Here is a 25,343-nt window from a genome sequence, read left to right as displayed (position 1 = left end):
CCGGAATTCGTCAATCCTGAGACACCGCTCTTGGTAGACACAGGTGCTGACGTAAACATTATCAAACTCCGCGCACTTAGCTTAGACGCGCTATGCACAGCTAAAGATATAACTACGCTAACGGGCATAACACAGGGACGGTGCAAACCATCGGATCGCTAAAAGTTCAAATCGGTAACAAGCTCCACAAATTCCACATAGTCGAGAACTCATTTCCAATCAGAGAAGAAGGAATCATTGGCATTGAATTTTTGAAACAACAGAATGCGACAATATCTTTTGAAAACGATTGCATAATTACGAACGACTGCGAACCTCTGAAAATAATGAACAACAAAACAATAACCATACCACCGCGTACCGCGCAGATCATTCGCTTAAAGGTAGCCAATCCATCGATAAAATCAGGGGCTATCGACGGAATCAAGTTAGGAAAAAATGTCTACTCAGGAAAAGCATGAGTCAGCAATAATAGAGGCTTTACATATGCATGCGCCATCAATTCGAACGAAACACCGGTGGAAGTAAAACAGCCAACGGTAACTCTAGAAGAAGTTGACACCATCACACGCAGACTTGAAGCTGATATGACACTACGACCACCACCCAACAACTCACACGGAACTCTCGCAACAATAAGGCAAAAACCCAGGGGACAACGCGAACTTAACATACACCCAAATCATGATTCGAATCGTTTAAAAGTTTTAACGGAAAATTTGAGGTTGGACCACCTTAATGACGAGGAAAAAAATGTGTGCGTGTACTAGCGTACACTCGTAAGAAGTGAAACTTCTTTATGACGTTATTTTTCAAAAAATAATTTACTATATGCAACTTTACAGAAATTGGTTGAATAAAGTTAAATTAGATAAAGTTTGATAAAAGGCTTTTATTATCATAGACATAAATACAAATTCTACAATTATTTCATTTTAGCTCATTACTACAAAGATTATTATTGAATTCCATTAATTGTAATAGAATTATTACTATCATTGATGTCGTTATTATATATTTGTGTTATTAATGGCTTATGGTAACTGAAATACGAAATATATTGTTTACTTCCACAAAATTTAGTAACCGAGCGAAAACTCCATCAATTGTAGTGCCGGATTTCGTTGTCGACGTTTGAGGATTGTTTTTCATGGATAAATTCAGTTTATCTTTCAAAAATTCAATTAGTTTCAAAGATTTTTCTGAAGCAAAATTGATATTAAAATCTCCGTTTATGCCGATGAAAATCCGTGTATGCTACATAATTAGTTTCACGCTCTAATTGTTGAATTAACGTTGACTCAACCAAGTTATGACTTTGGCTAATGTGTTCCGAGATCTTCGATTTTTTTCGGATTCTACACTCTCTAACACGCTCTGCGGCTGATCTTTTCTGTTTTTGATGATTCACCGTTAGAGTTTCTTCTTTTTCCGAGCTCTATACTCTCGCATTCGCTCTGCAGCTGTTTTTGGATAACCAGGGTGGATTGAAGATACATCACCCGTTGCTTGAGTTTCATTCACACAGACATGGCTTGTGGTAGCAACTGATGCACTGAGTTGTGAACAATGCCGATGATGGACATCAACTTGAACAGTAACTTCATTTGAAGATTCCTCAGGATTTGGCGATATTTCCATCGTTGAATCTAAAAAAATTAATTCATCAATTTACAAAAAATATATATATACATTGTTACTTTTTTCGAAGTGTGAGTGTCTCGAAAGTTAAGTAAGTGTAAATAGTTTACTCAAATGATTTTATTTTGAGCTCTCTAGGAGTTTTGAGGCTAATTGTTAGGGTGCAGTCGCTATCTGAATTGCTATTACGGACTCGGGACAGGTTTTTACGCTGCCAGAGCCGTCTCCTGAGTTTAAAGTGAGGGATGCCTATGCTCCAGACGTGGGTTTCACTTGCCGCTCTGTCCTTGGACTCGGGTAGATATTTCACTATCAGAGCCATACACAAGAGGGGTTTGATCTGCCGACGCTGTCAATCAGACTTGGGTTTCACTAGCCGCTCAGTCCTTGGACTCGGATAGATATTTCGCTATCAGAGCCATCCACTAGAGGGGTTTGTTCCGCCGAAGCTGTCTCTATCCTACTTGGTCATATGAAGGAAAGAGATAGTGAAAAATATTTAACAGATTCTAATGTAACAATTGTGTGTAATTCGAAATAATACTTCTTGTTTCATGTGACAATATTGCTGACAAGGATAACGTGAAATCAAATACAAACTGAATATAAACCAAATCTGAGCTGACTTAATAGCAGAGATTCTCTATTATCTTTTATATTTTACTTTTAGGCGTATTCTATTTGAAATTGACCCTAAGTTCACTGGTCTACCCAAGACGGATAGCCAATGTTAATAATAAGCGGTATTGGCGCTTGTTTAAGCTTGATTGCTTGATTTATATGAGTTCGTGGTTAGCAGGCCGCTGTGGCACAACTACCTAGTTTTTGAATATATGCTTCTAAATTCACTGAACTGCCCAAGACGGACCGCCAGCGTGCAAATGAGTCAGTAGGCGCTCTGCCAAGTACTGCTGTCGAGTCGATCGTGTGCCGGTCTTATATACCTGTATGTGACGTCATGATTTATCGCGCAGTCGCGTTGGCGTTATTGCTCGCGCATCTTTTGGCAGCTTAGTGCCGAATTGGCTGGATACGTCACAACATATATATAAATACATACAGGGTGAGTCTTATGAAAGGTCGAGAATGGGTGGAGCTTAATTACTATGAAGGCATGCCCATTCGACCAATGAGGTAAGCATCACGTAGACCATGCTGAAATGTGGTGCGGGTATGTAAACAAGGTTCGAACAATTGATAACAACCGTATGACTTAAGTATCTAATAATAACAGGTAGAGATGTCTAAAGTGAGAGTGAAAATAAAAACAAGACAATAACTGTTTCAGCTAATGTATTTTGCTTCATCAACTTATGGTCACAGAAACTGCTCAAATTGATCACCGTCCTTTTCGATGCAAACATCAAGTCGATTTCGCAGCGATTCCCAAACTGCCTCCAAGGTTGATTTTGGAATGGACCTGCATGCTCTTGTTATTCGAGCCCTGAGGTCATCTACATCTAATGGCGGGGTCTTATAGACTTCATTTTTTATGTATCCCCAGAGATAAAAATCTGGAGGGGTCAGATCAAGAGATCTCGCAGGCCATGGAACTGCACTACCTCTACCAATCCATCGCCCAGGAAAAACGTCTGCGAAAATAATAGTCTTCTTGATTTTTTTTCTTTCTAAATATGAATTTTCTCTTCATTATTAATCAGTGACGCGGATCAAAGCAAAAAAAAAAAAACGGAATGATTACGATTTGAATTCGATTTGGGAGCAACGATTTTTCGCTACGTAATGACACACAGCACGGTAGTGTTTCGATAAATTCGTACAAATACTTACTATTCAAATGTTCTCGAACATTTCTCGCGAAATGCGGTGGTGCACCGTCATGTTGGAACCACATGCGCTCACGAGTAGCAAGAGCAACATCTTCTAATAACTGCGGTAGAATATTTTGTAAAAAATCGAGATAACGAGCCCCTGTTAGGTGCCCGTTGAAAAAATATGGACCGATGATGTAGCCTCTAAAAATACCGCACCAAACGTTAACACCCCATCGAATTTGAAACCCTGATTTTCGGATCCAGTGAGGATTTTCTTTTTCTTGTGACTTTTCTTGTGTGCGAGTTATGCCGATTGACCACCCCTGTATTATTAAATCGAGATTCATCCGAAAACATGATGTAAGATAAAAAATCATCTGCTTCGAATACTTTTTCGGTCAACCAATGGCAAAAAACCATCCTTGCCACAGAATCACCACCATGCAACTCTTGAACAAGTTGTACATGATACGGGTGAAATCTGTGTCTTTTTAAAATTCTGGATACCGATGACTGGCTAATGTCAACAAAGTCTCGACTAATTTGCTGAGTACTGACGTGAGGGTCAACGGCAACGGTGGCTAGGACTAATTCCTCGTTAGTTTCATTTGTCACAGAATTGGGTTTGATTCCGCGTCGTTTTTGCACGGAACCAAAACCTTACCTGATGGAAAGTTGTCCCTGCAAAAATTGGTACAGTACTCAATACACAGTGCGACGACTGACGATTTAAAAAAATTGATGAAACTTACCAACGAAACTCCACAAAAATCAATAGATAAAACTAGTGTTGATTAATAAAATGAAAATAATTAATTCTCTGATACATAATTTGAGTCGATACCCTTTGTCATGACTATTACTTACCTATTCGGATATTTAACCCTGTAAAATCCAGCAGCAAGACTCGCATTTTGTCGACATTCGCCGTAAACAAGCAGCATGTCAACATATTCGTCTGTACTAAAAGCTACCATTCTGCGATTCAGTTTAGATCAAGTTTGATTTTACTGGCACTACTAATACGATCATTTACCGTGATGGACTGTCGGGTAATAGAGAATTGTTGCGAAGATAATTCGATGTTTACATCAAGGAAGACGCCTAAGAGCTCAAGCAGTTTCTCTGATTATTAATAATAGAAAAAAAAAAAAATGAATACGATAGCTGGCTTGATTGTGCTACTCTTTGTTTTTACTCTCACTTCAGACCTCTCTACCTGTTATTAATAGATACTTAAGTCATACGGTTGTTATCAATTGTTCGAACCTTGTTTACATACCCGCACCACATTTCAGCATGGTCTACGTGATGCTTACCTCATTGGTCGAATGGGCGTGCCTTTATAGTAATTAAGCTCCACCCATTCTCGACCTTTCATAAGACTTACCCTGTATATATAAATATCGCCAAATCCTGAGGAATCTTCAAATGCAGTTACTGTTCAAGTTGATGTCCAATATATATATATATATATATATATATATATTTATATTTATGACGAAGGTTAAGCTTAAATAACTTGAAAACTTAAAAACTAAACAACATGATCACGCCCACGTGTTGGTGTTTTGAAAAATGCAATCAAAAACTGAGGTTGACTTTGAATATTTTAGAAAAATAAATACCACAATCAACATTCAAGTATTAGAAAAAATTGATACCATAATTACACCCACGTGTTAGTGTATTGAAAAATACAATCAAAAACTGAGGTTAATTTTAAATAACGTGGAAAAATAAATACTATAATTACACCTAAGTATTAGAAAAAGAGATGTAATTACTTACTTCTTTTAGAAATTCACTGGAATTAGAATTAAAATAAACCCTTTGATTTTGCTGATCACTTCAATATAACATATATATATATTTATCACGTCACTATAGAGCGTTAGGAATAAATAAGCGTGCAATAGAAAAACGGTCAAGTATAGTGGTAGGAGTAAGTCCGTTAAAACGATATGCTATTGGTAAATGGCAATTGCACGACACCACCTAGTGGTCAAAGTCATCACTACTCTAAGCGAGTCACGGGCTCTTATGGAAGTCGATGCAATCGCCACCTGGATTTCAAAAATGTAACTACTCAAAACGGGCCGCAAAATACATTGGAGACATTTACCAATCCCTACTCCGCTGGAGAAAGTATACTTCGAATCACGCGTGGTAGGGATAAGAGAAAGATGGCGCGTAACGAAAAAATGTTACACTAAATTTTTTTCCAACCCCGATGAAGAAGTTTCACTTCAACAATCAATTACAGACCTCGCAATCGAATACAATCACTTATTTTTCTTAGCTGGTGATCAATTAGGCCACACCCATCTGGTCAGTCACACGATTCCCACAACGGACGAAATTCCCATACACACTAAACAATACAGACATCCCAACTCACAAAAGGATGAAATAAATAAACAAGTTACAAAATTGCTTAAACAAGACGTCATCAGACACTCAACGTCTCCGTTCAATTCTCCTGTGTGGATTGTTCCTAAAAAGGCAGACGCTAGTGGAAATAAAAAGTGGCGTATGGTAATAGATTTCAGAATGCTTAATGACAAAACAGTAGGCGATGCATACCCCTTGCCGAATATTACTGATATCTTAGACAAGCTAGGCTCAGCAAAATATTTTTCGACATTCGATCTAGCCTCCGGATTTCATCAAATCCCAATGCATCCAGACCACGCGCCAGAAACAGCTCTTTCAACTCCCCACGGTCACTATGAATATAAAAGAATGCCATTCGGTCTTAAAAATGCACCGTCAATATTCCAACGTCAATGGACGTAAGTACCGCTTACCGCACTCACCGTTGCCACTGGTTATTATGCACGTCATTTTATTAATGTCCGAGTTCATATTTAATCGTTCAATTGTGCCTTTGATCACTGAACCACAATTAACAATTACACTTGCCGAATACTTCCACTTTGTTATTATAAATTTTGTTTCGTTTAAACTGAAACTTACATTTTTTTTTGCAGATAACCCACAGCTTTTCTGTTATGGTGTCTTGCCATTTACCGGGCTTTAACACCAAATATTCGCGGAAAGGAATTTGAGGCCTGTGCTTTTTCGACCGACTATATTGTTTTCGAATGATCATTGCCTCTAGTTCCGCCTTTTCGAATACTAAATCCACCATCTCATGATCATCTTTATCCCTTTCGGAATCTATTGAGGATTCCTGAATTTCGCCGTATTTTCCGTCTAAGCATTCGTCGGTACAATCCTCAGGAGGATCACTGATAGGACTGAGGAGATCTCTCACGTTATATCGATTGTTAATGACGAAGGTAAATAACGCGTGTGGTTGAATCTTATTCTTAAGTTCACAGGATAGCGATTTCCACACTTGGTCATTTTTAGATACGATTCCGCCGACTTCGTTAATGATATCGAATCTACGCGCCAACACAGATGAGATGATAGCATCTTTGTCCAATTGCCGTGGCCGACCTCGCTTCATAGTTATTATGTGGCAATATTGAAAATCCCAATCAAAATCACTAACACGACGAAAAAGTCCCCTAATAAAGAATATCCGAAAAAATGTACTTAATACACACGTTTAATTGTGCTATGTAAAATCTGCCTTATTCAGGTTTTTTCGTCCTCAATGTTAATGCTACCGAATGCGAAAGGCAACTGAATATTGAAAAGCAAATTGTCGGCCACTGCTTTTTGTTCCAGAAACATCAAAGAAATTATTCTGAAAGACGCCGATAGAAAAAGAAATGAGTATTAGATGGAGCGGCTATGATTGCAACAATGTAGTAGTATTTCACCAGACTAACGCCAAACGCCAATGTTTTGAATAATTTTGAGAAAATTGAAATGGATAAAACTCATAATTCAGGGAACATCTTCTTTTATATAAAGATTTCGATTCGACCAACGGCGAGGGTAGTTCTCTCTTGGTGTGAATCGGTTTTCAGGGGGTGGGTATCTAAGGGTTGCAGCTCAAAAATCAAAACCACGATATCTTGGGAGCTCATAATTCAGGGAACATCTTCTTTCATAAAAAGTTTTCGATTCGACCAACGGCGAGGGTAGTTCTCTCGTGGTGTAAATCGGTTTTCATGAGGTAGGTATCTAAGGCTTGCAGCTCAAAAATCGAAATCACAATATCTTGGGAGCTCATAAATAGCTCATAATTCCCCATTTTTTTCGATTTTTTCACAGCCGTCTTGAGGGGTGGGGGGGCTGACTACGTACGTTCTCAGCCCCCCGACTTAAAAACGTTGATTTCTGCTCTGTGATTGAAGCTCAAAAATCGGAACTTGGCCATTATGAGAGCTCATAAATAGCTCGTAATTTCGAACACTCTATTTTTCATTTTCGAAAATGGGGGGGGGGGGGGGGGGGGCAGGTGCACAGAGGTACTATATTGACAGATCAGGGAAGAAATTTCATGAGCACGGTAATGAAACAAATTTGCAGGTTATTCAAAGTTAAACAAATTTATACAACTCCCTACCACCCGCAATCTAACAGATCACTAGAACGCAGTCACTTAGTTTTGACAGAGCATCTTAAACATTACACCGACGCAGAGAAAGACTGGGATGAATATATCAAAATCGCGATATTCAGTTACAACACCGCCAAACACGAAGGCATAAACTTTACCCCGCACCGTTTAATTTTCGGAAAAGAAGCACAATTACCGACCAGTTTAACACCATCCCCAGCGACTGCATTGACATACGACACATTCGTCATCGATTTAATGGAAAATATCACTACTGCATGCAACCTCGCCGCACAGAATCTGAACAAAGCCAAACAGAAGTCGAAGATCTTGCACGATAGTTACCTGAATACACAACATTTCGAAGCAGGACAACGCGTATTTCTATTAAACGGAGCTCGTACGAAACTGGACGATCACTATAAGGGTCCATACGTCATTAAGCGGATAATTAACGACATAAACGCAGAAATATATCTAACACCACGCAAAACAAAAGTAGTCCACAATAATAAACTAAAACACGCACACACGAACTCAGACTCGCCTTACGAAAATCTCTAAGTAGCATGAATACAGGTTACACACCACCGTACGTACGCGGAATCTTGGACTCAGTCTATTACCCTGATCAATAATCTGGCAATCAATTGGAAAATAGCGCGGAGCCGAAAACAAAAACATAGCTGAATGAACATCTGTAAGTTAGGCCCATAGGAAATTAACATAACATAGGAGGATCAAACATTGTCAACACATTTGTAACAAAAAGCACCATTATTCGAGTAGAGAGATGCCTGTAAAAGTGAAAGCATTTTCAAAATTATATCAAACAATACACTAATATTAAGAACATTGTATTTACCGTAAGATAGCATTACGCCATACTAATAATTATGAACTACAAGATAAGCTATTATTAAGAAAAGATGTATACTAACCCGCTCTAACGCGCATTAACCATAGGCGTATTTATCTTAAAGATTTCAATGTAAACAATTATTACGGATAGGTGTAATCAGACACTCCTTCATTCCACTTTTCTACACTTCGCGTACAGAACCATACCACCGCTTCACGACGGTATACTTCTTTAACGGGGGGGGGGGGGGGTGTTATGTCCGGACCTCGGTCCAAACGTCTCGCGCAACCATTCTTACCAATTCCCATTACATACCAAGTATTACCACCAATTCTACTGGATGCAACCCGACATCTTTCTTCCGGCCTGACTATTTCAATTGCCATCGGTCATTGCTCGACCTTGCATCAGCATGACATGGAAGTGCAATGACTTCCCGATTTGCACCCTGTCAGCTACACGTGCACTCCCACTCCACCTAGCCGCTCTTTCAATAAACCGAACTCACCTTATTCCTAATCTTTATATCAAAATCACTTCTGAACTTAGAATCAAACAGTACGGTTTTCCAGGACACAGTTCCTTAGTCACACACCGAAATCCTGGATCGGTCACTCTACAAATATTTATCAAACACACCTGTAAGCCTCCCCGAGCCTGGTCAATAATAATCATAACTCTTCGAGACTTAAACACGTCTGATTACGCCTGTAAGCCTCCCCGAGCTTGGCGAATAAATATACTTCGTATCATAATCATCTACAAACTGTCACCTTCATCACTTCGAATCCTTTCCTGCAGTTGCATTTAGTTGCATAAAACGAGAACGAACCTAAATAATAACGCCGGTGAACCTTTTACACAAGTAACTAATTAGTGGCAGCGTTTACCGACGTAACAGAACTTTAAAAATATGAAAGAAAAAAAAATTTCGATTTTTTCAAAATCCTACAGTTGAATACTCCCTTAAAATCATTTCATCGTACAATGTTGCGCATGTCAGGGGGTAAGCCATGTAATGCGCTACACGGTCGTTATATTCGAGAAATTCTCTTCGGATCTTATTCGTTATTTGTAAGCCCAAAATCAATATATGGGGCTCTTATGGACGCCGGAATTCTTGTTTTTGGAGGTACTTTCAACTTTTCGACACCATCAAGGAAAAAAAAATGTATTTTTTTAAACACCTTAATATACAGGGTGTATCACCTCATGTGTTCAGAATGGGAGGGACTTAGTCGACACGCAGCCATGCCCCTCTAGCCAATCAACAAGCATCAGATTTCCGTAGACCGAAATTCTCACGAGAATAGAAGATACAATTTCTTGGTGTAGGAAAAACATGTCAACAATGATTTAATGTGCTTGTTAAGTATTTATTCACCCTGACACTCACAGATACGCCTCGAATCGTCTGCCCTTTCTATCGATACAAATATCAAGCCGCTGTCGGAGATTTTCTCGAACAGCTCGTGATGTATCTGGCGACATGGATCTGCATGTTGCAGTGACCCTTTCTTTAAGATCCTCTCCGGTCACCGGTTGAGTTTCATAAACTTTGGATTTGATATACCGCGATCTTGCTGGCCATTATACTGTACTTCTTCTTCCGATCCAACACCCCGGAAAAGTGTCTGCGAAATCCGAATTTCCAAACCTTCTCATCATTATCAATTTTGACAGGAATCGCATATGCAATTTTTCATGCAGAAAACGATTCTTGGGTCTTTCGAATAATGATTGTTATAATAAAATTTGTTACAGTAATAATAGTAATTCACTGACTATCCAGGTAATCTCTCACAAGTCTGGCCCAATGGAGTGGAGCTCCATCATGAAGAAGAAATAAGGCCCTATTACGTAGTCTCCAAGAACACCGCACCAAACATCAACACCCTATTGATGTTGGAACGCCGTATCTCCCATGCAATATGGGTTTTCTTGAGACCAATAATGCATATAGCGGCGGTTTACTACACCGTTATTATCAAAACGAGATTCTTCGGAGAACCTTATGTCACCCGAAAAATCATCTTGCAAAAATATTTCTTCGGTGAGCCAGTGGCAAAAAACCATACGATCAACCAAATCATTGCCAAACAACTCTTGCATTAGGTGGATATGATAAGGTTGAAATTTCTGCCACTTTAGAATTCTATGCATCGAAGAGTGGCTAATCTCTGGAAGATCATTCGCAATTCGTCGCGTACTCATGTGAGTATCAGCAGCCACAGCAGCTAACACAAGCTCGTCATTATCACCACCGGTAGCAGGGCGGGGTCTGATCCCTATTCGTTTTTTCAATTCACCAGTTTGGCGCAAACGAAATTCAAGTCGTTTAAAAGTCAGATGGCATGGAAAATTGGCTCTGATACATAAATACATATCGTCATTTACGTCAATACTGATTGTAAAAACGAGAATGAGATGCAACCTATCTGTCTGGATATTTAATGCGACAAGTTCTTGCCGTAACAGCTGCATTACTTCGGCACTGACCATAAGGCTGACGTCCCATGGTACGAAAAATATTCCGTCTCCACGAAGCCGGAACTAGTTACCTTTAAAGAGCCAATCAGATGCGTTCCGGACCTTCTTTCAGAGATCCAAAAGATCTGTGTGTGTCCACTTGCTTAGCTTCTGCGTAGCTTAATGAAGAATAATGGATTCGTCAAGTCCTGTAAGTATAAAATTCTTTAGAATACGCAATTCATTCATTCATTTGTTTGTTGTAGCTGTTGTTGAAATGAAAATATTTGAACGATCAAAATTTCCGTCACGTTTGACCTAGTATCACCTAATCTCTAACCTATAATTCAAGAATCTTCATCACCTTTTATTAACAGCCTGTAAAATGTGGGTACTGTGGCTGGCTGATACAAGGTTGTCGGACTATTCTACAACACAAGTGCCTAGAGCACTATGACGAGCATGTACACTGCTTGAAAGTGGACGAAAATTTTGTTGTTACTCTGAGTAAGTTTAGCTGCAAGTCTTCTCCTTCAACGAATAACTTATTTTTTCAATCGCGTCACAATGAATTATTGATTTTACTTAACCTTTAAGCTATAGTCTAAAGCTGCTAATAAATTTGGCTAAGCGTTTTCATGAAACTCATAGAATTGTCAAAGGCTCGGTACGGAGTCCTTAATACAAAAACTGTACATGGCCATGTACAACCAATAGTTTTTTTTTACATACGTTTTGTTTCATTGTGTATCGAATTAAGTATGTGTGTATTCTATTGCTGTAGGAAAAATGTTCCTGAGCAATAAAAATTTCATACTATGTTATTCTTCCAATTACATCACGCAATTTTTGTAGTACCAAGACCAGGTGCTACGCAATCTCTAGCTACCGAAGAGGTCGACGATGAGAATTTAGTGTCCGACGAGGTCCTTATTGAAGCTATTCCAAAAAGACCAGCCCTGTACAATGCGCAATTACCTGTGAAACAGAGGACAAAATTGAAGATTAATGCGTTGTGGTTGGAAATCAGCAATACCTTAGGAGGTTAGTGCGAATATTGATGTTCTGATGATTGAATTCGGTTAGTTAGGCTAGCCAGTTGCCTGTCTTCGAGTAGTCAATAAGTAAATATTACATCAAATGTTATAGGCATGACCGCAGAAGATGCGAAAAAAAGATGGCAATATATGCGAGAATGTTACATGAAGGAAAAGAAGAAGCAGCATACATACACACCTAGCGGGTCTGCAGCTGGCAATTCAAAAAGAACGTCATTCCGACATTATGACCTGATGAAGTTTTTGGGCGACTCGTTACCGAACACACAGTACGTTTATTTTCTTATCATAATTATGATGACCGATAAAAATAATAAATAAAAAATCTCATGTTGGCGTCATATAATATTAGTATGTTTCACTTTGCAGAACTATTAGTAATATTGCTGTACCTCAATCGCCTAGTGATAGCGGCTGTTCGAGCGTTTCCCTTATCCAGGATGTCAATTGTGGCATAGTTCCTCCTGGTCCCTCATCAGCGTCATCCACATTCTCGAGCAATACTGATCGCGACTCACTGATGTCACCAACACCACCTTCAAGAACTCCAACACCAGGCCAAAAGAGTTCGTATATAATTCATTATAAGAACTGCTGTTCTTCTTATGCCTTGATATCTTACCCGAATGTGTATTTACCGGTTTCAGAGCGAAAGTTGAGTGAAAGTAACGCTGATCTACGCTCAGCGTTAATAGATGCGTTGAAGCAGCCTGTAGCGCAAGTAGATGCAGTCGATGGCATGCTGCTTCGGTTAGGCGAAGGCCTGTGAAGACTTCCATACCGCGAGAGAACGGCTTTGGAAATTAAATTTCTAACTATGCTTATGGAAGTCGAGGAGAGGCTCAACTTGCAAGACTGAAATGGGATTCTGGCAGAGTTATTTATTATTATTTTTTTATAAACTGCGTTTAAATAATCCGTCTGTTCTTTTTATACACTACCGTGTTTCATTTCTTGATATGAAGAAGTTTATCTTTACGTTTAGGCCAAAAGTGTCCTGCCACGACTAGTTTTATGAAATAGGATAAGTCTACGGATGACTGATGAAATAGGATAAGTTTACAGTTATTTATAAATACACAGAATGTTATCATTCTTAACTAGGTCTAAGAAAATCTTTATATTACTTTTATAAGCATCTGATGCAATACAAACAGATTGATCGATTATTATTTACTTTTTCTGTATTTTTTTTACTTGACCACCAATTTTCCAGATTAGTTTTTCATAGCTGATATGAGCGCAATATTGTATGTTTCCGTCATTTTCGTCTTTGCGAGAACACAGTAGTACGGGTTTTAATAAATCGTTATTAACAACGTGAAAAATAATAAAATACATGCAAGTTCATCACAAGGCTGTATTTCGTATTAGATAAGTAACGGTACAACGCTAAATTAAAGAATGCTAATAATAACAACACCAATTTATTACACCATGGGATGGCCCTCAGGCAGGTATTAGATTCACAAATCAGAAACAGATAACTAGGAAAATAATAACCACGATTAAAAGCCAGGACTCAAGCTGTAGATAAAAATGTAAGTTTACGTCTTCCCAGGTATGAGATTGAAAATCGTTCCTCATCATCCTTTTCCATTGCCAGGGCACTGCGCCTTCACCTTCGAAAAATCTCGCATACTTCGCTCTGATCTTTGTAGCCTGAACACTACGACACCGATCCAGTATTGTCAATGTCAAGTAAGGCATAACAACCTGCACTGCGTTCTTCGGTAGTGACTGTCGAGTAGAATCTCTGTGTAGCAGGTAATACTGCTTCGTGAGATATTATATAATTATGTAAACAACACGTTGCTTGCACAATCTTTATTGCAGTGGGTACAGATGCAATAATCGGTCTCCGATAGATTCTCCACTTTGCTGCCATGATGCCAAACGCACTTTGAATAACTCTTCCCCCCCTACTCAGCCTATAATTGAAGATCTTCTTCGTTCTGTTCAGAGCAGAACTACGGGGATATGGCCTCATCATATATTTGGTCAGTGCGAAGGCTTCATCACCAAGCAATACAAAAGGTAGAATGGGTCCATCGTTACCACCAATGGATCGGGGCAGAGGAAGTTGTAATGACCCTTCTTCGAACCGTTGGCCAATATTGCTGGTCCGGAATATTCCACCATCGCTTCGACGTCCCTCAGCTCCGATGTCTACAAGGGTGAAGCGGTAATGTGCATCGCTACATGCCAACAAAACTAAACTATGAGTGCCCTTGTAGTTATAGAATGTTGAGCCACTGTTCACCGGTGCCTGTAATGATAAAATGAGACACAAATCTGTCAGTATGGACGTTTCTTGAGCAATTGAGTTCACATATGGTTATGCACACAGCTAGTTGTTACATACCAAGTGCAAGTACCACATGACTGCTTTCCTAGAGAGGTAACAAATATCTGTGCCTAAGACTATATCTGGCAGTAAATACATTACCTGCAATACTACATTCTTGCCGTCGATGGCTCCTATGCAATTGGGAAAATTCCACTTTTCTTGAAAGCTGTTAGCCAGAGATTTCCAATTGTTTGTATTTACTGTTAAGAATGCTGAGTCTTTCAAACACCTCCATATCTCATTGCAACCTTCTGCTATAATTTTGGTTACTGTGTTATGTCTAATCCGAAAGGCATAGGAGATCGATGTCATGCTATCGCCTGATGCTAGGTACAGTAGAACAACTTGCAGTCGAGTTTTAGCAGGAATTGGATCACGAACCACCGTCTGCTTTGTCAGGCCAGCTTCGCACAAAGAGAGTAACTGGTTGAAAAGTTTAGGTGTCATACGGAAGTAATTCACGTACTTCTCGTTGTCAACTAATTCCATTTCGCTTATCAAGTTGTCACTTGCACCCTGAAGAAATCGCATCTCTGCACTAAATATCGGCCGAACCCAAAATCTACGTCTATCGCGATCGTTTTCTGATTCCAAAACATCGTAAATGCACATAAATTGTGGTGCAAAATATCTCTCTGTCTGAGCTGTGCTGTCTTCCATTTTATCCACACAGCTGCGATAGATAACAAAACGGTTTCAGCATCCATTTCTTTTTGACAATATTCAAATTCTTGAAGAGAGGTTAAGCGCGACAAGTAAGCATGTAAACAAGATGTAAACCAACGAATTCAATGTAAACAATACATATGCTTGTGTGGGTGACACGAATCCGTCTCTGCAGCCATTGGGTGTCCCATGTCACAGAATGCACAAGCCCGGAAGCGCTGACAGCCAGTCACAGTAACGCATTTCGAATTCAGCGCTAAAAAGAATGATCGCAATTCGCTGGCGATCGTTCCGTGTGTGTCAATTCCGTATCATAGAAATAGTAGAAAAATAGATCCCGTTTATCAGTGGATCCGGAATGCCTCTGATTGGCGCTTGAGAAGTAACTAGATTCCGGGTTCGTGAAGACGGAACTATTTCCGTAGCATAGAACACCAGCCTAAAGGAGAAGCATGTCGACGTACTCATTTGTTGTAAAATTCATGAGCGGGATTTTTCGAATTATGTATCAGTAATTGTGTATACACGGAAGACTGCTGTTGAAATGAAGGTGCAGCAAGCGGTATCACTTTTGCGATAGATAATAATTATTCCCATCTCGCCTTGTGTTGACGTTTGCATTTAAATCAAATAAAACCGAACCGCTTCTATGAGCGCCAGAAATGAATGAATACTTAACAAGCTGATCGAATCATTGTTGACATTTTTTCCCTAAACCAAGAAATTGTATATTCCATTCTCGTGAGAATTTTGGTCTACAAAAATCTTATGCTTGTTGATTGGCTAGAGGAGCATGGCTTCTTGTCGACAAAGTCCCTCTTATTCTGAACACATGAGGTGATACACCCTGTATTTCCATTCTTGCTATTGACATGTCTATTCGTCAGTGCAATCATTGATAGAATTCTATTTGTCCTGAAAACACTACCAACGGATACAGACTATCATGGAAGAGCAGGGCGCGTATTACATTTTGAGGATTGATTTTCAGCACTCAGGACTCAAGGGGAGCGGCGCCATTCTAGAGACATTTGCCACTTCGTCAAGGAGAGTTCACTTCAGGAAGCTGTAAGAAATACTCACATGTTTTGCAGTCGTCCTTTGTCAAGTGAGATTTCTGCTAAACTTCCAAAGCATTGAAGATTGGGGAGCCCTTGTGCGGGCGCAGGTCTTCCTTTTTATTGCTCTCAAGTGCCAAACATCCTCACTTTTTCTCCTCCGAGGAAAAGTTACTCCGACATACGGTCCTCGCCTCGTGAAAGGCTTATCCTATAATTACGATGGAGCTGGTAGATGGAGCGCTTATAGAAGTCGACGTGCTCTATAACCCACAGTTGGCTTCATAAGAGAAGGAGAATATGATGGTCTCGTGTACGAGTGAAAGAAATAAATGGACAGAACTAGAGAAATCAAAAAGCTACGTGTAGTTAGGACCGATGCGTCCCAAGCCAAATTATGATATTAACTTTTGCTGGTCAAATTCTACGCAATGAATCGTCAATCCGTATAGTGAAAACAGTCGTATTTTCCTACGTCATAAAACTTATGCCTTGCTACAACTGCTTCGAATTCGGGCATACTAGCAAAAAATGCAGAAGCAAAACGATCTGCATTATTCGTGGGGATTGTGATGGGCTCCCCCCCCCCCCCCCCCCCCCCCACCCCCCTACCGCCAAGGGAGGGATGAGGACAGGTCACCGCATAACCCTACAGCGCTTTTTCCTAGGCACGTTACCTTCTTATTGTTAGTTAAACGCAAATTACGCCAAACTCAATCGCGACAATACCAAAACTCAATCGCTGGGCGCCAGACGCGCTCCGCGTCGATTCTAGAATCACCAAAAGAAAAATAATTCATACGGACCAAGTTCCCAAGACAAAAACTCGAATTAAAGGTCAATTGAATTGGTGCCTGAAACGTCACGATGGATATGCTCGGCTAGATCACTCCCGCATGAGATGGTGTGGTATAGGGGAAGGGTTCTATTCTAGGTCCTGCAGGTGTTACTTTTGGTTTGATAATTATCACACATACAGTTCATGGGGATTCACAATCTGATTTCATGCGGATTATTTGTCGAAGCGTTTCATAAAGTTTATTTACACAGCATGGCACTTTTGCCTAAAATACTTGAAACATTTCGAAGCAATAACGTAGCGTGCGCCTTAAAGAAAGAGGTACGATACGATAGATGGAAGGGGCAAGGAAATATATTAGAAAAAGACTAGAGGTACGATAGCCACCGGCAGAAAATATAACCGAAACAGGGCAATAATATCATACTGAGACCCAATCATTGCACGGTCAACACCGCATACGTGACCTTGCCGCGCACTATTCTACTTTATACGTTCTACGTGGAGATCAAATATTCCAATTGACAACAAAATTACCAACTCACAATACTCTCATTATTGTTTCATATTGAAATAATTCACTACGGCTACTCCTACGCCTGCAATGCTTTCAGAAACGTGACACATTCGAAAATACTCGTGCTTGACTAAATTATTGCACTACTGTAGACATATTAAACCAGATCGGACAAGACGGCGTCGCATTTCAGTGACGTGAGATAAATGTATCCAGCGCGTTCGGCGAAAATTCCTTTTCTGAGGATTTTGCTTCAGGACGTCGTTTTACTCACAAAATGACCTATACCTTATTTCGCAAATTATCTTTCAGACTGATCGATATGCTGATTCAACCACAGATATATTGAACTAGGTCGGACCAGTTGTGAAAAGTCGGAGTCATAGGGTATTGAGTCGCAAAATAAGAGTGCCAGCCCAGAGCGCCCTATGCGTTTCATGGTAAAACAGAACCTTCATTGACCTGTAAGAAATCGTCGGTCAAACGCACGAGCGATCTGTAAATCCAATCTTCAAATTCATCCTCATATAAGGTGACGCGCGACAAATATAACACGCTCGTCCGGACTATCGGTATGACGGTGCAGCAGATAGGCTTTTCTTCCCACTAGGATGATTTCAGTGCAAATGAATATTATGATGACTTGTTTACATTTGAGTACAAAAATCTGAAAAAAAATATTTTCTGTAAGGAGAATTATTCTTGTTCAGTTGAAAATAATTTCAGTATAGTCAGCAATGTTACGGCTTCGGGAAAAAGTAGTATTTCATGTTTGCTAACACATACTGCCGGTCGAAAAAAAAACAAAAAAAATTAATATAACTGTTATTCTTGTTGGGGCTTGCGAGTAGGAGTTTGTTCGTTGTTCAGCTTTTTGAGATGTTCTACAAATTTTGAATTGATCGTCTAGTGCGAAGTATCTTCCAAAGATTTGATGCTTGAGAAAACGATATTTCTACGTGACGGTCTGGTGAGGACTCTTGATGGAAAAGAAAACATAAAACAAAAACTGAGTTTTGCTTTGGAAAAGTGGGCAATATTGTATCAGGAGCACGGAATATTCTGAAAATGCTTAGAATGTCACGTTGGAAAGATTTCCGAGTACAGAAAAAATTTAGAAAAAAAAAACCAACATCAAAATCCAAAGATGCTGAAAAAAGAAGAATTAATCGAAAATCATTCGGGGAATAATGATTTCTAACTGAGAAGAAAACTTGTGACAAGTTGTTCAAAGAAATTAGATTGTTCAATTTATTTCCACTGGAACTTGATTCTATTTCTAACGTGTTGTCATTTTCTTCGTTTCATTTTGTTTTTTGTTTCTTCTAAATTGAAATCTTTTAGAACTCATTGAATTCAATTCTATGAAAAAAGGTTCCCAAGAGCCATAAGAATCAACTTTTTTACTAAAACTCGATCTTAAGTTGGAACGAAAAATTTGCCAATTCTTTCAAGAATAGTTAGCTTATTCAAAAATTCATCTTCAGAAATAAGTATCTTTCCATTGATTATAATTTTGTGTGAGCATAACACCAGTGGGAGTGGTTCGTTTGGACAGAGGAAATTCCGACTTATTGTTAGGTTTGTCCGGACAGAACTAGAGCCGGCGGGATCGTTTGGACAGAATATGATTTTTCTGTACAAACGCAGCGAAAACGGATTCTGTACAAACGAACCGACTAAGGTTGGGTTAGTTTATTTTCTACCGACCGACTTAGGGTCGTTTGAACACAATCCGTTTTCGCTACATTTGAATCTAAACGAACTTCAGTCGAAATTCCCTATGTTCCAAACGAACCCTGGGCAAATTTTCTCTGTAGAAATGAATTCTGTCCAAACGATTTTTGTCCAAACTCACTTCACTCGCATCAGCAACCAGGCTTTAGCTCGCCGCGCATCTAAGCGACGACTCGCTTCCGAGTGAATCATCACTTTTGCACCTCGCTCTTCTTCCGTCCTTCTAGTCCTATAGTCTAATCAACAAGTGCCTTTTGGTCGAATTTGAGTTAGCCCTTGCCAAATTTAATATTTAGGTGGTTTTTGGATCCAGAATGAGTTTAAGAAACTTCAGGAATCGTATGAAAACCCGGTTGATAAAATTACAAGAGTAATAAACAATTTGATGAAGAAAAAGGAAGGGTTAAGTTTTTTGCGGATATCTCGAAAACTATTGTGGCTATCCAAAATTTGAAAAAAATATTCAAAAAGAGTGGCAAACACACTAAAAAAAAGTCCAACCTCCCTGAACTGCACTACGGATATATATGATTTTAATTGAGCTATGAAAAAATGAGCGATAATGCCTGACTCGGCTCCCTCGCGCGATGCTCGTTTCGAAGACATGAGCGAAAAAAAATTTATTCAACATTTTATAAATGAATATTGAGAGATGAAAAAATTTAGTTTATTATGAAGAAAATGTTTTCCACGAATGCTGCTCATTGTTAGCTTTTCTTATACAGGGTGCACCATTTAACTCTGTCACCCCGAATAACTTGCTTATTATTGATTGTACCGGAAAGTGTCACATAGAAAAGTTGTTGCACTCGAAGGGGGAAAATGAGTTCTGGAAGCGAATGTCATCTGAAGGTCATATCTTATGAGATTTCGGTGGTAGCGATGTTTTTTTAAATGGGACTACCTATTTTCTTGCTCACCACAAAAAAGCTGACATCAAAACGCATCCAACCATGTGCAACACTATGACCTTCCGATGACCTTCGGCTTCAAAATTCATGATTAAACAATGGAGGTGGGAATTCAAGGCGAATGAATTGTATCGGCACATTCAATAGTTCTTTCACCTAATTTATTTTATCAAATGCTCAAAATGTTGTCCATCGACCTGAATGCACTTGCCAATACGCATAATAAAGGATTCCCTAGCTCTGCTTATCATTTCCGGAGTAATATTTGCACACGCATTGATGATACGTTCCTTCATATTCGCCGATGTCGTTGGGACGTCTCGGTACACAGTATCCTTGATCATTCCCCAAAGAAAGAAATCAAGTGGTGTTAAGTCAGGAGAACGAGCGGGCCAACAAACTTGTGCTCCTCGACCAATCCATTTTCCGGGAAACTTTCGGTTCAGTACACTACGTGATACATGCGCGAAATGTGCTGGGCAACCATCATGTTGATACCACATCAGTTGGCGATCTTGTACTGGGATATCCTCTAATAATTCCGGTAACTGGTCGGTTAACATGTCGGCGTATTTTTGTCCATTTAGATTTCCATTAATGAAAAATGGACCGATGATTTGATTATTCCAAATGCCACACCACACATTTACACTCCATGGACGCTGGCGAACGACCTGTCGAAGCCATCTCGGATTCTCATCCGACCAATAGTGCATATTATGCGTATTGACCTCACTATGGTTTGTGAAAGTCGACTCATCACTGAATAGAACGTACTCGAAGAAACGTTCATTGTTTTGTAATTGCCGTTGTGCCCAATGACAAAAATTCATTCGATTTTGAAAATCTTGATCTTCGAGAGCCTGATGCAGTGAAATGTGATATGGATGAAATTTATGACGCTTTACTATTCGCAAAATACTAGATTCGGAAATACCAGAAGATCTAGCTAGTTGTCGCGAACTAACATGGGGATCCACTCTTACGGCAGCCAAAACAGCGACTTCTGCTCCTTCATGAGTTTGAGTTTTAACTCGATTTCTTTTGGCCGGTTGAACACTGCCTGTTCCACGAAATAATCTAATGACGTTGTCAATAGTACCACGAGTCGGGTGTACTCTATCTGGATACTTTTCTGCATAGAGCCGACATGCTTGCACTGAGTTTTGCCCTGCTTCGCCATAACAAAACACCATATCAATTTTTTCCAATTGCGTGAACATTTTTACAAATTAGTTTGGAAGTAAAAGTACTCTAAAGGAAGTGCTCTCAAGCATTCCGTATTAGACTGAATGAATCGGACGGAACATTATTCAAGTTCGAACAACAGAACCTAGTCTCAGACAATCTACGGTGTTTGTAAACATTGTAGCTGAATGTGAGTAGTAAAATGTTTGATCTCTACGATTCCTGGTATTTGGAGTAGTGAATAGACTACCTGATAAACTAATACGGCGTATTAGACAATTGCATTTAAGTTGATGGACAACATTTTGAGTATTTGATAAAATAAATTACGTGAAAGAACTATTGAATGTGCCGATACAATTCATTCCCCTTGAATTCCCACCTCCATTGTTTAATCATGAATTTTGAAGCCGAAGGTCATCGGAAGGTCATAGTGTTGCACATGGTTGGATGCGTTTTGATGTCAGCTTTCTTGTGGTGAGCAAGAAAATAGGTAGTCCCATTTAAAAAAACATCGCTACCACCGAAATCTCATAAGATATGACCTTCAGATGACATTCGCTTCCAGAACTCATTTTCCCCCTTCGAGTGCAACAACTTTTCTATGTGACACTTTCCGGTACAATCAATAATAAGCAAGTTATTCGGGGTGACAGAGTTGAATGGTGCACCCTGTAGATTACGAATCCGCGATACAAGATATGGATCCCCGCTCGAAGCACCAAGTTACCCTTAAAACCCTCATACAATCCAGCTGAATTTCAAGATCTATAGTATTATTGAATTTTCCTTCTATGATTCTGCAATTTTTGTTCCGAAAATTTTCCAAATTAATCCTTAGTTTTTGAAGAAACACTTTGTAACGCTTTGAAAAATGTATCCTGTATATATGGAGGGCATTCGTGCACTTTTGGATTTAGTATTCTGCTTGTTGAGATATTACTGCAATAATTTATCACAGGTAGAACAGCCATGTGTAACTGCATCTAATATGATATCACGGTAAAAATTCATGGACACCGTGTATAACATGGCTAATGTCGCTAGGTCACATATCTTTCGGTCAAGTCGAACAGTTTCATCAAATTATCATATCGACCTGTTGAACAAATCATAGGGTATTAGGTAATTCTGTGAGTAAAACAGCATCCTGAAGCGAATCCTCAAAACTGGGATTTTCGCCGAGCGCGCCGACCACATTCATCTCACGACACTAGAATTCGTCGCCATCTTGTCCGATCTAGTTCAATATATCTATGATTTAACGTAACTGTTCAACTTGACTGACGGATATGTGACCAAGCGAAATTAACCATATTATAACGGTGTCCATAAATTTTCAATGTTAGGTACAGGCTACGATACAGGTCACCTGCAGAACCTGAAAACTGTTTTCAAAAACGTGTGGAACAAAAGTTGCAGAATCATGGAAGGGAACCTCAATAACACATTATGACACCAGAGATACATCAAACCTAATTTAGTTGAAACATTTTAGGAAATTTTCTAATGCTTGTGTCTTACTTCTGTCAGAGATATATATCTATCGTTCTATTCTTTTGTATATCAAGTTCAAGAAAAAAAATTGAAAGTTTGTCAGATTCAAATTCAAAGGTCGCTCGAAAGCGTTTCAAGTACTTTACTTCGGAAGATGTAAAATTTTGAGTGACTTTTAGACATTAAAATAACTACTCGATATTCACGTTATCTATATTGTTTTCAACATGGAATGCAAAAGAATAAAAAGAAAAAAAATGAAAAATATTCAATTTCTAATGATTTTGTAAATTGTGTTAAAATCTTGAGTGACCCCTGAAAATTATCCTTCCGAGTTGATCTTTGGAAGGGGCTCATGAAACATGTATCATATATTTTCATATGAGATGTAGGAAGAAAAATATCCGTTCTTTTGGGGGTCACCCTAATCCATATATGAGAGGCTGATTAATTTGTAATTAAAAAAAAAATTTCGGAAATTTTAGCTTTTGAACCCAAAAATACGATGAAACTACTAATGGTTACTACTATTCATAACACGACGACGATGGGAATTCATAATTTAGACATCAGATGCATTAGGACTACTATCGCACCATCGTTAGTGTGGAAGGAAAAGAATGAATACAAGCAGTATATTTGAAAAGATATTCATTATCTTTTGGGGGCATTGGCGCCTGCTCGCCATCTACCAATATCATTATGTGTAGTAGTAGTGATCGATGAGATCCTTATGGCGGCGGCGGTTGTTTCGTTTTTTTTCTATTACTCTCTCTTCTCGCCTTTTTCTTCTCCTTTCCCTTCTTTTTTCCCTTTTCTCGCTCTGTCCCCGCCACCGCCCGTGCCGATTTAGGCTGGGCCTCTGGCTGCGGTGCTGTGCAGCCCTTAGCGCCCCCAACTCGGCGATTATGTCGACCAGAATGATCTGGTCATGATCATGATGATAAGCTATAATTTGATGTAGAAATAACATTGAATTCAGACACTTCCATCCGTACTATATCTGCCCAATTTCAATAGTTCTATTGACTTGGACTAGTTTTTCTGATGGAATGCTTCTTGTCATATATGAAATATGTGACAGAACTCTTCGTAATACGTTAAATTCGTTACCACGCTTGATCGTGTATGCAGAGAGAACAACGTGGAATTGCGCACGCGATTCGGGCGTGCGCGATGGTCGTCGTTTGTTCCGCAGTGTAGCCCAACGAATTTAGACTCAAGTTTTAAAGTTTACGTAAATCAACCTTTGTGTTTTACTGACGGTACAAACAAAGTTTATCAATTGCATAAGTCACCTTATAGCCTGAGGGAAAGTGCCAGATCGTGGTATAAATAATTTCATAAATTTATTGCAGGGTTGAAATTTCAAAGCAGTAATATGATTATTGTCTTTATGTCAGAAACGATGATAAAGATTCAATGTACATTATAATAATTGTTGATTTATCGATTCGTTGCAAGGATAGGTCTAATCAGCACAGGGACGAGACTTGACATAGCTTTGAATGTAAATTACTTGAGTCGCTTTCAAAGTAGCTATGACAGAACACACTTCAACTATACAATGAGGATTCTTAAATATGTATATCTAACTAAACATCTCAAATTGAATTATACAATATCGAAGAACTCGGATGTATTGGATTGCGTAGTAGACGCCGATTGGGCAGGCGATATTGTGGATAGAAAATCCACGTCGGAATATTTGATAAGATTGTTTGGTCATGTTATTTACCGGAAGTCACATAAGCAAAAATCAGTAACAAAGTCTTCAACAGGTGCTGAGTATATAGCTGTATTAGATGCAGTAAGAGAAGTAACGTTCATTCGAGAATTAGTTGAGGAAGTATTCAAAATTGATTGGGACAGTTTAATCAAAATGTATGAAGATAACTCAAGAGTTATAGCTATCACAAAAAATGGAAATGTGTCAAAAAGATCCGAAAATGTTGAAGTTCAGTATCACTCAGTACATGCGAATTATGAGGAAGAAAAAATCAACCTTGTTAAAATTAATACTGAAAACAGCATCGCTAATATTTTGACTAAATCATTGGGGAAGACACAGTTTGTTAAACTGAGAGAATAGATACGTTTGATTTAAAGTAAATGAGTTTTTTTTGTTGATAATGGGTAAAGTCCAGATGTAAAGAGGCGTGTTAGAAATATGGTAAGTTACATTCGAACTTGTACCACGTAAACGGAGTCATCTAATGGCGAAACGTCGAGTTAGTTTTTGTGTAGAGAAACTGAGACTGACGCATGGCGTCTTTGGGATGAGTGAAAAGCTGCGTGCAATATTGTAGAGTGTACAAAGTATCAATAGAGA

At 39.1% G+C, this 25,343-nt stretch overlaps 2 protein-coding genes across 2 annotated transcripts; one reads left to right on the top strand and one right to left on the bottom strand.

The window, feature by feature from the left end:
- Positions 1 to 11,305: 11,305 nt before the first annotated feature.
- On the top strand, positions 11,306 to 13,359 carry LOC105691584. Its single transcript, XM_048659510.1, has 7 exons — positions 11,306 to 11,441; positions 11,608 to 11,737; positions 12,086 to 12,274; positions 12,380 to 12,557; positions 12,658 to 12,854; positions 12,936 to 13,230; positions 13,341 to 13,359. Exons 1-6 carry the CDS (start codon positions 11,424 to 11,426, stop codon positions 13,055 to 13,057), a joined length of 834 nt encoding a protein of 277 aa, XP_048515467.1. The 5' UTR covers positions 11,306 to 11,423; the 3' UTR covers positions 13,058 to 13,230; positions 13,341 to 13,359.
- A 272-nt stretch (positions 13,360 to 13,631) lies between these two features.
- On the bottom strand, positions 13,632 to 15,313 carry LOC105691819 (putative nuclease HARBI1). The gene is made up of 2 exons (XM_012410548.3): positions 14,738 to 15,313; positions 13,632 to 14,557 (listed from the first exon to the last, which is right to left on the bottom strand). The coding sequence occupies exons 1-2, from the start codon at positions 15,296 to 15,298 to the stop codon at positions 13,958 to 13,960; spliced, it is 1,161 nt and encodes a 386-aa protein (XP_012265971.3). The 5' UTR covers positions 15,299 to 15,313; the 3' UTR covers positions 13,632 to 13,957.
- Positions 15,314 to 25,343: the final 10,030 nt, after the last annotated feature.

This window comes from Athalia rosae, chromosome 8 (genome assembly GCF_917208135.1).
Source record: "Athalia rosae chromosome 8, iyAthRosa1.1, whole genome shotgun sequence".
Classification (NCBI taxonomy): Eukaryota; Metazoa; Arthropoda; class Insecta; order Hymenoptera; family Athaliidae; genus Athalia; species Athalia rosae.
Note: the sequence above shows the minus strand (reverse complement) of the source record. Positions and strands in the feature narration are given on the sequence as shown.